Source organism: Bidens hawaiensis, unplaced genomic scaffold (assembly GCF_021521415.1).
Source record: "Bidens hawaiensis isolate Kalapana, Puna unplaced genomic scaffold, B.hawaiensis_p1.1 tig00029163_1, whole genome shotgun sequence".
Taxonomy (NCBI): Eukaryota; Viridiplantae; Streptophyta; class Magnoliopsida; order Asterales; family Asteraceae; genus Bidens; species Bidens hawaiensis.
In genome coordinates this window covers 168,923-183,097 of record NW_027494811.1, presented here as the reverse complement: position 1 = coordinate 183,097, position 14,175 = coordinate 168,923, and the positions used below count along the sequence as shown (strand labels likewise).

Genomic DNA, 14,175 nt, shown 5'->3' with positions numbered 1-14,175 from the left:
GAATGCGGTAGCATCCACGCCTGCACAAAGAAGATATAAGTATAATGGCGGAAAGATATGAAATTAAAAAGTAAAGTTTGTACTTACGGGTTTTCTTGAGCCTAAAAGTGCGAACAGGCGGGGACGAACCCTATGGAGCCGGCCTCTTCACGCCGCTCACCGTCGTTGTCCTGGGCTGCTCGGAGGTGACGGTCGTCTCAGCCTCCGGAGCAGTGGTCTTATCACCACCAGGGTTCCCCGCCACCTCCTCGCTTTCGGTCTCTGAATCAGACCGATGCACCGGATCGGCAGTGGAGGCAACCTTCGCCTTCCCCTTCCCGCCAGCAGCCTTCTTTTTCCGCACCAACGGAGGACCATCTGCGGATTCCTCATCAGAACACAAGATTAGAGGAATTCCAGCAGAGGTTTCAGCATTGAGAGGTCGAGGGTTGAATAACTCCTTACCTGGCCGCCTGGCGCTCAGGATCTCGTGGCCTGGCGGGTAGACCTCCACGAACCGATCCGCCGTCTGTTCAAGGATGGGCAACTTGTCCTCATCTAGAGCACGAGTACCCATCCGAGCGGGACCATCACTCTCCCGCGGCTGCAGGAGAGACTGCAAGTCGTTCCCCTCTGAAATAAAAAAGAAACAGTTAGAAGAAAAACCTATATTAACAAAGAAGACAGAGCATACCGTAAGGGACAGAGTTCAAACGGTATTCGAGGACGATGGGAATCTGGGACGCCTCCTTCCACACCCGGCTCATCCCAAGCATCACCATCCCAGACTCCGCAAAGCGGTACACCGGAGTCTGGATCCGGGAGATCTTGGCGAACCATTCCGCCTCCTGGTAGTTGAGGGCGTGAAGGGCTGGGAGTGCTCTCCCATTCTTAAACGTCATCGCAAGGGGGATGACGCGAGCGGAGATATAAAAAACTCACGCTTCCACGACCGAAGACTGCGCTCGGTAGCGCAGATCTTCAACCCCTTGATACGATTGACCAAGGTGTACCACCCCTGGATGCACCTCCAATTATAGAAGGTCATCAACCGGTCAACATGGGGCTCCACGCCCAGAATGAGGCACACCCACTCAAAGTGGCGGATCTTGGCGATCGCCATCGGGTGTACCTCCGTCAAATGCACCCCGTGCCTCTCCAAGACACGGTATACAAACTTCGTCAATGGGAACCTGAGATTCCCATAAACGAAGAATGCAGCGTACACCCCTATCTTGCCCTTGGGGGCATCGTACACCGTCTGGTGTGGCTCCGGAAACTCAGGCTCGAACGGCTCGAGCATGAACTTCCGGACGACGTACCGATAGAGGTCGGCCGGAAGAGCACACTGGCATTCGCCAGCAGTGCTCTTATCGTCTTTATCAGACGTAGACGTCGGGATCTCGACGTGCACGTCAGATTCTTCGGCAGCAGCTTCAAAATCGTGAGTAGAAGACATGTTTGGATGTACAGAAAAACGATTTCAGAAGAATGCTAGACGGAATAGTGAGTATTCGCCGGAAATCGTTTAGAAGATGAAAAGAGAAGTGAAAGTGTGGATTGCAAAGGACCCTCTCCCCCTTTATATACTCATCGCAATTAATGCGATGAATTTAATGCGGAAGAGAGAGAAATCGCAGGTGCAATGAAACTATGACACGTGGCAAAGAGCAAGCTGGCAACAGCTGTTGAAAGGACGCGTGCCATTAATTTTGCGGCCCACGCGCCCAAAAAATCGCGCCCACGCGCCTGAAAAAGCGCCTGGAATGACCATATACTGTCACGTCGCCATAACTTCCTGCACGTCCTGACGCTGTCAGAAGAAACCGTCGGACGACGTTTCAACAGTTTGGACTGTTCTTATCCTTTCAACAACTCTTCGAATTTCAAAATTTCAAAAAGATTCAAAAGTAAGCGGGAATATACCCCTTACCTTGGCAACCAAGTAACTATAAGACAAGTGCGAGTACAGTGTTAAGGCAAAACCCTTCACATACTTAGCACCTGCAGGGAATTGAAGCCAATAATACCTCGGCAACCAAGTAACCATAAGACGGGTGCGGGTACAGTGTCAAGGCAAAACCCTTCACATACTGAGCACCCGCAGGGAATTGACGCCAGGAATACCTTGGAAGTAAAGTAACCGTAAGACGAGTGCGGGTACAGTGTCAAGGCAAAACCCTTCACATACCTAGCACTCCGCAGGGAATTGAAACCAAGAAGGATCTTCTGGGCCATGCTTGCGGAAACGGGAATAACATCCCCGCATAGCGGGAACGTCGAGAACTATATTGTTTGAAGCTCCAAGATGGAATTGGTTGTTTTAACATAATTGATCACTATGTTCAAAACTACCAAAACCTCATGGAGAATCTACACAAGTGGGACTCAACGCTCCTGACTTGCGAGGAGGTTACAGACCTACCCGCATCATACCCAAAGATCAAGCAGGAAAGTCGGGAATTTCTGCAAGTGACATTAGGACTTCCGCGGGAAGAATCCCCATGGAAAACCTTAAAACTAAACCCTTTTCAAAACCCTTTGCTTAAGTCCAAAAGTTCACCTCACTTATTAAACATTCATGAGAAGAACATTGGACTGGGGGGACTTGAAGAGGTAGGTCCCAACAGAGCCCAGTTGGACCCGCAGGACTCACCTTGAAGAGAGACGTCTGCGCAGAAACCAACTGGATCCGCAGGACCCACCATGCTCAGAGACGTGACGTCCTTACGCGCAGTACGCAAGCTGTTCCCGCAGGAAATGTCTCCCAATGGTGAAGTACTCCGCCTGTTCCCGCAGCTGCGGATACAAGCCATCAGGGAAGGCCACCCGCGCAGCAAGGCTACACGCACAAGGCACTTAGCTCTCAAAATAATTCAGTAATGTCACCTGAAGAAGGAATGAGCAAAGCCGGGAACAATCCCGCACAAAGGCGGGAGGGGGAATACTCCCGCCCAAATGAGCCAGTCCGTACGATACTGGAGGATCTTTGTACTGTACTTGACGAGGTATGGGCAAAAGATCTGACCAGAGATACGACAGCTCATTGACAACAGTATGGCGAGCAGCATGCTCTTGTACTGTATGTCACTATTAGCCGCTGCCTACTCACCAACTCCTGTCATACCACGTGCGTAGCCTGCAGTTGGTGGAAAAAGAATAGTACACAGCAGGCCTGGTCACTGTCAGCCGCTGCCTACCCACCAACTACCAGCATGGCACGTGCGTAGGCTACAGTTGGTAGAACAGGAATACTATTCAGCCGGCTGTACCTTCTTGGAAACCTACCTTCGGCTATAAATACTCCAACACCTTGGAATGGTAGGATTATCTTGTATCTCATATCTTATACCTGATATCTGCTCTAGCAATCTCTTAATATACACTTATATTCAAGAGCAATCTAGTCTGATTCTCACGCCGGAGGGTGGTCACAAGGAGGTACCCCCCCCCCCTTCTCAGTGAAGAGCTCACGGTGTCTGTTTTGCAGGTTATCAGAAGAACCATCTTTGCCGGATCTAACCCCTCGTGGGAAACATCTATTTAACCCCTAGATTATCCGTAATCTGCCCGGGGTCACTTAGTGTTTCTTCAGTCACCTAATTGTATAGTCTCTCATCATCACCCATTGTCACTAAAACTACAAAATGAAGACAGAAATAGAACCTAAATCACATAAAACATCAAATATTTTTCTTACTATTCCATCACAAGCTCATTCACGTTTATTAAATATATAGCAAAATGAGTGATAAAGTTATCCTTTCTTTGATCACTGATTTTGATTTTGACATTGAAACTTCTATTTCGACAGTTATTTGTTTTAACTTTTAAGTAAAGAGTAGAAGTTACATAAATTGTTTAAAGGATCCACTGAACCTAGGTCCCAGTAGGTATACATGTGATGCGTGTAAAACATGTCACTTTTCTCTTTTACACATACGTTAATTTAGTGATATTTGGATGAATGATTTTCACGTTGGAAAGGGTCACATGGAGAATTTCCTTCCCATGGCCAAGCTAACATCGTTTTGTTTTATAGGACCGATCTGTCAATTTAGTCCTGAAGTGCTTATGTTTTATCTTCGTCATAATATGTGCTAATATGTGACGGTTATTGCTTCTTCATAATTCAAATGATTTAAGTCGTTCAATAGTTACTCGAAAATAATAATAACATCAGTATCAGTTATCACATCGAAGGCCAATGACCTCAACGTTGGACTTTTCAACCCAACCTTTCCTACGGACCCCCCCCCCCCCCTCTACACAAAATCGTTCATGACCCGTAACGTCTGTCACCCTCTCTTTTCCACTTAGCCCTCCCATCCATCTTATCGTCTATGTGAGTTGACAGACCCATCGTAGATGCTTCAATAGACTAATAAAAAATGTATAACATTTGAAAACCAATTAAGTTATATATATATATATATATATATATTTTTGACAAATTGATTGAGTTAATTATTCATGATTGAATTTCAAAAATTACAATTAAATATAGAGATTTTATATTGAATATGTAAGATATTTAGCAACGCCTGTATAAGATATGATCACTCGGTTCCTTCACTATATATAAACCTTACATACATTTTTATTATTTTAATGGCAGTATATATCATAAACTTCTATTACTGCTCACTTTATCAGGTAACTTTTTTAATCTTGTTTTCTTTTCTGTTTCGAATTGGGTTTTTTTAGTTTCATGCGCAATTTTGAGTTTTATCTTCTGAAATTACGAGTTTGAATACTTGGTTTAACTCAAATTTAATCAAACAATATGTTACCAGAATTATTTATTGGTATCTTGAGCATTGGAGTTGGGGTGAACTATATATGAAAGAATTGCTAACAATCTCTTACCTCCATCACAAGTATCAAACATCCTTAAATCTTTAAACATTCTGACAGTGTTACAAGCATTCGCAGGGACTGACATCTAGTTAATCATCGGTTTAGGCAACGAATACCTTCAAAGAATGCAGGACCCGCAACAAGCTCAAACATGGATTCAACAAAATGCACAACCTTATATATCACAAACTAAAATCACATGTATTAATGTAGGAAATGAGATATTAGACGCGGTTTACTCAGCTATAAAGGCATTGGGGCATACTGATATAGAAGTTAAAATATCTGAAACCGGGTGGCCTTCTAAGGGAGATGAATATGAAGCGGGTGCAACGGTTCAAAATGCAGGAATATATAATAAAATTTTGACGCAAAGGATGCAGCAAGGCGAAGGTACTCCGGCTCGACCTTCACAACCGATTGATATTTACATTTTTGCCCTTTTTAACGAAAACGAGAAGAATGGTCCGACTTCAGAGAGGAATTTCGGATTGTATTATCCGGATGGCACTTTGGTGTGTGACCTTGGTGTAATAAGCTATGTTCCTTCAAAACTTGGTTTTTCATCTTCGTATAGAAATGTAAGGCATACTTAATTAATATATAAGTTACAACGCATATATACATGTTAACAAAATATATATTTTGTGTTTGAGGGTGTTTTCAATATTTAAGCTTCTCATCTTGCTTTTTGGATACTACTCTTTCCTTAAGAAAGAAAAGAACACCTAATATATAATTTAATGATCAATATTACTAATAAACCGAAATTGTTTTATAGGAATTGCATAAATTATATATATATATATATATATATATATATACTTATGGCATTTATATATTTAGGTTTCTATTTTATATCATTATATTCTTGTTACTGTAAATTTGTGACTTAGAATAGATATACTTATTCCATATGTGACCAAATAACTATTGTTATTGTTATTATTATTTATTAATGATTTGATATCATCCAGAGTATGATCAGTTTTTTTTTTTTGAAAATTGACTTTCATTAAAAACAAACACAACCAACGACTATCACCAAGACGGAGAAAGACGCTGAAATCCAAAAACCAAAAACAACAATCACGTTACATCAAATAAACACCATCTTTTCCAATCCACTACCCCTATCTTAGATCTATTTTTGTACCAAAGAAAACCCAAAGATTTTATATCCGCAACCATTTCTACCACCTTAGTGTTCTTGCCCGAAAAAATCTTTTCATTCCTAGCCCGCCAAATCCTCCAACAAGTAATGATGACAATTCCATGAATAATCAATCTCTTGTTCCCCGTCGCACCACAAACCTTATGCACTTCCACCAAATCATTGACATGAAAAACAAAAGATCTAGGGATGTTGCACCATGAACCAATCGCATTCCAAACGGCCATAGAAATGAAACACCCGGTTAACAAGTGCTCGAGCGATTCCTCATTACTCTCACATAAAGCGCAACTATGATCATCACAATGCAAATGACGTCTAGCTAAAGTCTCCTTGGTTGGAAGACTATCCCGAACGGCCCTCCACATAAAAATATTACATTTTTTCGGGACCCAATCGCTCCATTGGAAACCGAAACTCCCAGCATCCACAGCGGACCGCACCATCCATCTTTTAATCGACGAAACCTCGAACTCTTTGCAGCTACCAACCACCCAAGACCATGAATCTTCACGGTCAACCATCACCACCCCTTGAAGGAGATCTTCCAACTCTTGCTTCTCGATCACCTCCTGTTGGGAGCAAGGAGCTCTAAGCCAATCCCACACAATGCGACGAGAAGATCCAGTGACCACCAACCGATCTGCTAACAAGACATTTTTATGTTTTTCTACCGCATATAAGGACGGATACTTGTCCATAATCGGCGCCGAACCCAACCACAAATCCATCCAAAACCGAACTTGGCGACCATTCCCAACTGTGGCCCGGATCACTCTATTAAAACCCACACCATCAACCTTAAATTTGTTCCAAAACATAACACAATTCTTCCAAACCCCGGGAACCCCATTATTAACCGGAGCAAGCCCCCAACAGCGCGAGAACCCGTGAATAGACAACACTACTCTTCTCCACATCGCGTGATGATCATTGAGAAATCTCCCAAGCCATTTAGTAATCAGCGCTTGATTATAAACCTCTAAACGAGCGATACCCAAACCCCCTTCTTTTATAGATTTGGTGACTACCTCCCAAGCCACCCATGACATCTTCCTCACTTCATCCGAACCACCCCATAAGAACCTTCTCATCAAAGCTTCTAAATCATTGGTAACCTTCTTGGGTGCCTTAAAAAGCGAAAAATAATAAGTGGGAAGACTATCCAGCACCGATTTAATAAGGGTTAACCGACCGGCAATAGATAACGAATTAACTTTCCATTTAGATAGCCTCTTCTTGAACTTGGACACAACCGGTTCCCAATTAACCACCCTATTCATGTTAGCGCCAACCATAATCCCTAGATAAGAAAACGGGATTCTACCCGGCTTACAACCCATGAAACCAGCTTGGATATCGATCTCACCATCTTCTACACCTACTCCAAATAACACTGATTTATGGAGATTAATCTTTAGCCCCGAACACAAGTAAAATATGCGAAGAATACGTTTCAAGTTATCAAAATTAAAAGAAGACCACTCTCCAATAATCATAGCATCATCCGCATAAAAAAGATGGGATAAAGTAGGACCTTCATTAGGAAGAGTAATACCATGAAACGCACCTATATCACATGCTTGTTTCAACATACCTGAAAAAGCCTCCATCAGAATAATAAAAAGAAAAAGCGATAGCCTCCATTAGAGTATGATCAGTTGCTTTGTATAATTTCATATAATCAAAATCCTCAAACATGTTGGATCCTCAGTTACTTTTTATTGCTTCCGGTGCAATTTACCTGTCTTTTATATATGTTGTTTGGACAAGTTATGCTAATTACTTGAAATTTGGAGGGGTGTTACTGTAATTATTCTTTCATTACATAATAGTTTGGTTTGTTATTAATAAGTAACCTATAGTTGAGGGGCTATTTATGTCAAAGCCGGAACTTAGTTTGTTGATAGCAGTTACGCCCTGTTCTTGAGTTTTTTTAAAGGAGGGAAAGGAAAGGAAAACTAAGGATAGTTAAAAAATAGGTGTTTTTGAGTTTTTTTTAGGATGGAAAGGAAAGGAGTAGGAGGAGTTAGAAGGGATTAAATTAATATATTTTCTTAATAAGTTATCCTCCCAAAAATGGGATGATTACTAAGGATAACTATTTTTTAACATAGTTATCCTTTCATTTCCTCTAATTTTCTTCCAACTCAAGAATACAACTAATTAAAAAAAATTTCCTTCCCTTCCCTTCCCTTCCCTTTCTTATCCTTCCCTCTCATTTCCTTTTCTTTCTTTGGTTAAAAAACTCAAGAACAAGGCGTAACGCGTGATTTAAGGTTTAGATTCAATTTAGTTTAATTCCTTATAATGGGGGAAAACTCTTAATTAGGGTTTAGATTCAATTTAGTTTAATTCCTTATAATCACTTCTTGTTATCGTTTGTAAACCTATTTCAATAGTATACGAGTGATTTAAGACTACATGTTCATCTTGATTTTGATTCATCGTGTTCAATTTCATAACATTTCTAGCTGTAGGGAATACACTTATGGTAAAGGTTTTTGTGATATACTTGAATAAATCAGTGTAGTTTAAGAAAGTACTTACGATTAATCGCAAGCTCAAAGTTTGAGCCACACGTGAAACGTCTGGCTTGTTGGACATTGACACCAAGCTAACATGAAATTCAATCAAGGAGTTGAGTTTAACATGAACAATTTTGATTTGAATCCATGAAGTGAACATGTTTAGCTGAACGGGCTAGCATGGGCCAGTCTGACACATTTGTGGGTTTTATTATGATAATGTCAATGGGGCGCAAGTTATATTTATTGTCAGTGTTGTAGAACTTACTAGGCTCTAGTCGAGCGGTAGGTATGAACTAACGATTAATTAGATTGAAATTTATATGTAGTTTATGAAATATACAAATATATACAAAGTTTTATATAAAAATTTTCAATTTTAATTGAGTTTGACCAAATAATGATTAATCGGAAACTAATCGGTGGGGGTAGGGACTAACGATTAACCGATGATTAATCGGAGCCTAGTCGAGATTTTTTATCGTTAGTTAAAGCAAGACTTTATAAAACAAACTATTAACGAAATGTCTAAACAAACTAAACATAAACAATAAAAAAATAAATAAATGTTAGGTTGGTTATTGCAAATAAAATATTGTAAAAATATAAAAAAACCTTTAACTAACGAACATAAATAATGAACGTAAATGAACACATTACCGAACGTTCAGGAACACAAATAAACAAACACAATCTTTGTTCATGTTTATTCATTTACCTAAACATACAAAATTTCTTATTCGTGTCCGTTACTTTATTAAACGAATTAACTGTATAGACCATATGAAGCAAACATGTACTATGAGTAAATCAAAGGGACGTATGTGTGACTATCTAAACCTTAAAATTTTAATTGAATTAACTAAAAATGAGATATTTAGCAGCTAGATATCAACGATTGACATTCCATTTCAGAAAAGTTCACTCGGTATTAAATTCATTTCCAAACTTTGGTAAGAAAATAATAAAATAAAATAAAAGATATTTAAGTCGGTAGTGAGATATACACGCGGTCCGTCCGTTTCTTATATAAATAAAGCCTTAACATTTATTCTCAAGGATCAACTCTCTGAATTAACGACACCGGAAGTTATCCCGTCGCTAAAGCACGGCGGATAACAATAATAATAAGCGGCGGCAAGTGTTCAATTATAATGGCCGCTGTATTCTTCCATAAACTTCTATTGCTCCTCACTTTATCAGGTAACTAAGCTCAATAATTTTCCAAACTTGGTCGGTAATTGGTCGCAATTTTGATTTAATTAGAATTATATGCTTTTGATTTTCAGTTATTTCAGTATTTCAGATATGATAATGTTGCATGTTGTCCTAATTTTGACTTTATTCTGTCAAATAATGAGTTTAACTAGTTAGGTTAATTTAAAATTAATCAGTTAGGATTATATGCTTTTGCTTTTGAGTTATTTCGGGCACCAAAGTTTCGGTTTTTCGATTTTTGGTTTGGTTTTAGCTTTTTCGGTTTTGCCATTTAAGCTTGAAACTTTTGCTCCGAAAAAGATGGTTAAAACTATTGAATTTTGGTTGATTATATTTTGTTAGTTAATAATTAATTGATTATTATACAACTAAGTTGAAAATTTTGGTTTAACTATATTTTAGATTATTATAAGTTACTTAAAATTCAAAATAAAAAATGAAAACATATAAGTTAAGTTAGGTTCGGTTTGGTCCGGATTCTTTGTGTTTAGACTTTTAGTTACATGAGAAACCGAACTGAACCGGAAATTTGGAATTCTTGGAAAAAAAAATTAAATCTTCGTTTTTGTTTTGGTTCGGTTATTTCGTTTTTTCCCGGTTTTTTCAGTTTCATGCACACCCCGAAACGAGAATGTTGAGCCATTTATGACATATCTTTTCTAATTATGAGTTTGAATACTTAAGTTAGCTCTAATTTGATCAAATAATATGTTTCCAGATTTATTTATTGGCATCTTCAGCATTGGAGTTGGGGTGAACTATGGAAGAATAGCCAACAATCTTTTACCTCCATCACAAGTATCAAAACTACTTAAATCTTTAAACATAAATAGAGTTAAAGTATACGATGCAGATCCGACAGTGTTACAAGCGTTTGCAGGAACCGACATCGAGTTAATCATCGGTTTAGGCAACGAATACCTTCAACGAATGCGGGACCCACAGCAAGCTCAAACATGGATTCAACAAAATGTTCAACCTTATATTTCACAAACTAAAATCACATGTATCAATGTGGGAAACGAGGTTTTAGGAGGGACCGATAGTCAGCTAGCGTCTTACCTTCTTCCCGCTATGAAAACTATGCAAGAAGCGTTAGTTAGCCTTGGATTAAACAAACAAGTTTACATAACCACGGCTCATTCGCTTCAAATATTAGCAACTTCCTTCCCGCCTTCACAAGGGGCATTTCGGGAAGACATGGTTCAGTTTATAAAACCGATTCTTGACTTTCATGCTCAGGTTGACTCGCCCTTTTTCATCAACGCGTACCCTTATTTTGCATATAAAGGTGATCCAAACAATGTGAAGTTGGAGTATGTGCTTTTTGAACCAAACGAAGGGTTGGTTGATCCAAGTACAAATTTGAAATATGATAATATGTTGTATGCACAAATAGATGCGGTTTACGCAGCTATAAAGGCATTGGGGCATACCGATGTAGAAGTTAAAATATCGGAGACTGGGTGGCCGTCTAAAGGCGATGAAAATGAAGCGGGAGCAACGGTTCAAAATGCAGGAATATATAATAGGAATTTAATGCAAAGAATGCAACAAGGCGAGGGTACTCCTGCCCGACCTTCACAACCGATTGATATTTACATTTTTGCCCTTTTTAATGAAAACGAGAAGAATGGTCCGACTTCAGAGAGGAATTTCGGATTGTATTATCCGGATGGCACCTTGGTCTATAACCTTGGTGTAAAAAGTTATGTTCTTCCAAGAATTGATTATTCGTCATCGTATAAAAATGTAAGAATGCGTCTGCTTAATTCATATTTAAGATACATTTCATACATTGTTAATTTAATATATTTTTTTTTGTGTGTTTGCAGGTATTTTCTATATTCAACCTTCTGATATTGCTTCTTGGATCCTACTCTTTGCTTAAGAGATGAACATTTAATATATAACTTAATGATCAAATTGCATAGGGGCCCAAAGTCCCTAAAGAGGATGATTTTAAAGGTAATTTCTTAACTCCAATCATGTCATACATTCAAGGGCATATTTGTAAATGTCTAAGGCTATTAATTTATTCAGTTATTCGTCACCAACCGGTTTTAACCTACCGATTAGTTGAGTTCATAATGGCCATAATAGCAAAATATCTTCAAGGAATCATAAGATTATTATTTGAAATTTGTATGCATCCATTGAAAAAAATCCAACACCACCATCTTTCTAAGATGATATTGTTGGACCCCATTGCCACCAAATTTGTGGGCTCATAATATTCAAACTGTCTGTCAAAAGTTAACCTTTTTACATTCGATATACGACATGTTCAACACTTGCTATACAACTTCATGTTTTTATATATTTAGAAACTTCTACATTGGTCCACTTTCTATTATACTTTATGTTAGCAAAATAAGCATGCTTAAAAGAAAATTGAAATGTGTGAATACAATACAATTTGTGTGCTGTTGTTACATTTTGAAAAATTAAAGATTTGAAGGTATGGACACTATTGTACATCCTATCTTGTCTCATCTTACAATCATGGAATAAAGAATCTTACTGCACACAAAATTATTGATTTCTTATAGTATACAAAAGTCCAAATTCTGTTTAATCAAATAATTATAAAAAGGAAATGAAAAATAATAATTGAAAAATGAAAGCTCATTGATGTTGCTTTTTAGTGTATATCTTTCATTTCCACACTGTATCCTCACTGTACCTATTTCTTTTTATTATAAAAGATTATTTCTTAATGTCACTTTCTCTTTTTGTAAGCTTAAGGCTATTTATTATATTGTATGATAGTAATAGTAATTGTATATTTGTATGCCAACTTTAGTCCAAGTTGGGTATCTTTCACATTTAATATATAAAAGAATCTAACTCGCTTACGTATTCGCTTGTTTTTTCTTACATGTTGAATAATATTTCATCGGTTTTTAGCCGCAACGCATTATTATTCTTGAAAGTGGATTTTAACATCAAGAAATACATTTCTTATTGTCAGCTTGTCATTAAGAGGATAAGATTATTAATCTAGTTGACATTTCTTGCACAACTAACTGTCAATTTTGGTTTGCAATGTTGAAAATGTGGTTAATTTGGTATGCGCTTTTTAGGCAGCCTATTTTTGGGTCATGATTCCACTAATCCTTGTATTAAATTATAAATTAGAACATTTCAAACATGACTCATCACAAAACTCTTACTTTTCTTGGTCATTTAATCTAATGAATTTGGATTTTGCTACCTAAATGTTACAGGTGACAGCTTAAGGATTCACATTCATGTCCACACCAATGTTTTCACAGCAGCAGTTATCACATCTTCATAGTTCACATATAGAGATTTCATGTTTTTTTCCCTTTTTTTAATAGTTTCGAAGAAATTCTTATTTTATACGCAATAAGGTACTACTATATTTAGTAATAATAAACCGAATCGTTTAGGAATTACAGAAATATTTTTGTAACATTTTATTATTTTAGATTTCTTTTTCATATCATTATATTCTTGTTACTGTTTTTTGTTTTCATGATTAGATTTGATGCTGTAATTTTGTGACTTAGAATAAATATACTTATTCCATTTGTGAGCAAACAACTATTGTTATTGTTAATATTATTAGTTTAAGTTATCTGTTATGTTTATTTATTGGTAATTGATTGGTTGGTTACATTTAATATGAATGATAATAATTGTGGTGTACTATTGTTTTAGGTAGCAATCATTCATGCTTAGAACCTTATTGAAGATTTATAATCAATGATTTGATACCATCTAGATTATGATCAGTTGCTTTATATAATTTCATATAATCAAAATCCTCAAACATGTGGGATCCTCAGTTACTTTTTATTGCTTCTGGTTCAATCTACTAGTCTTTTCTAGTTGCAGGAAATACACTTGCATAAAAGCTTTTTATGTTCTACTTTAATGAAACGGTGTAGTTTGGGTCCTACTAGGGATACCCCCTCCCTATATGCGCCGTATAGTCCTATACGGTGGTGTGTTTTTATAGCAAAAAGGGGCGGTGTCCCTAGAAAACCCCTGTAGTTTAGGCAAGTACTTATTAACCACAGTCAACGTTTAAGCCAACTGTCCAGTTTGTAAGTGCTTGTTTGTAAAGACTTGGACGTCTAACACGACATGAATCTAACATGAAATTTGACACAGTTTTAGGTTGAACCCGTGTTAGCTGAACGGGTTAGTCTTAGGTTAATCTAATGCGTTTGTAGGTTGATTTGTTTACGTTTAAAATTTTTAAAGGGTATGCTATATCAAAACTATAAGTTGGTTTAGTATTTTATGTTAAAATTTTTAAGTTAAAACACTTATTCTTTTGGTAACTTTATAAATTTAGAGTAGCAATGTGGAAAATAAAGAAATGGAGTGTAAACCGATCGTGTCCGTGTCAACTTAGTGTGTGTGTGTGAAGTGTGAACACGT

At 37.8% G+C, this 14,175-nt stretch overlaps 1 protein-coding gene across 2 annotated transcripts; it reads left to right on the top strand.

Moving 5' to 3' along the window:
* Positions 1-9,586: 9,586 nt before the first annotated feature.
* On the top strand, positions 9,587-13,343 carry LOC143578348 (glucan endo-1,3-beta-glucosidase 14-like). 2 transcript variants are annotated; one of them, XR_013143245.1, is made up of 4 exons: positions 9,587-9,744; positions 10,478-11,511; positions 11,595-11,727; positions 12,990-13,320. XR_013143245.1 is itself a non-coding variant. In XM_077061951.1 (3 exons), the coding sequence occupies exons 1-3, from the start codon at positions 9,696-9,698 to the stop codon at positions 11,655-11,657; spliced, it is 1,146 nt and encodes a 381-aa protein (XP_076918066.1). In that variant the 5' UTR covers positions 9,587-9,695; the 3' UTR covers positions 11,658-13,343. The 2 variants fall into 2 exon arrangements, 1 of the variants encoding a protein (XP_076918066.1); XM_077061951.1 differs by having other exon boundaries at positions 11,595-13,343.
* Positions 13,344-14,175: the final 832 nt, after the last annotated feature.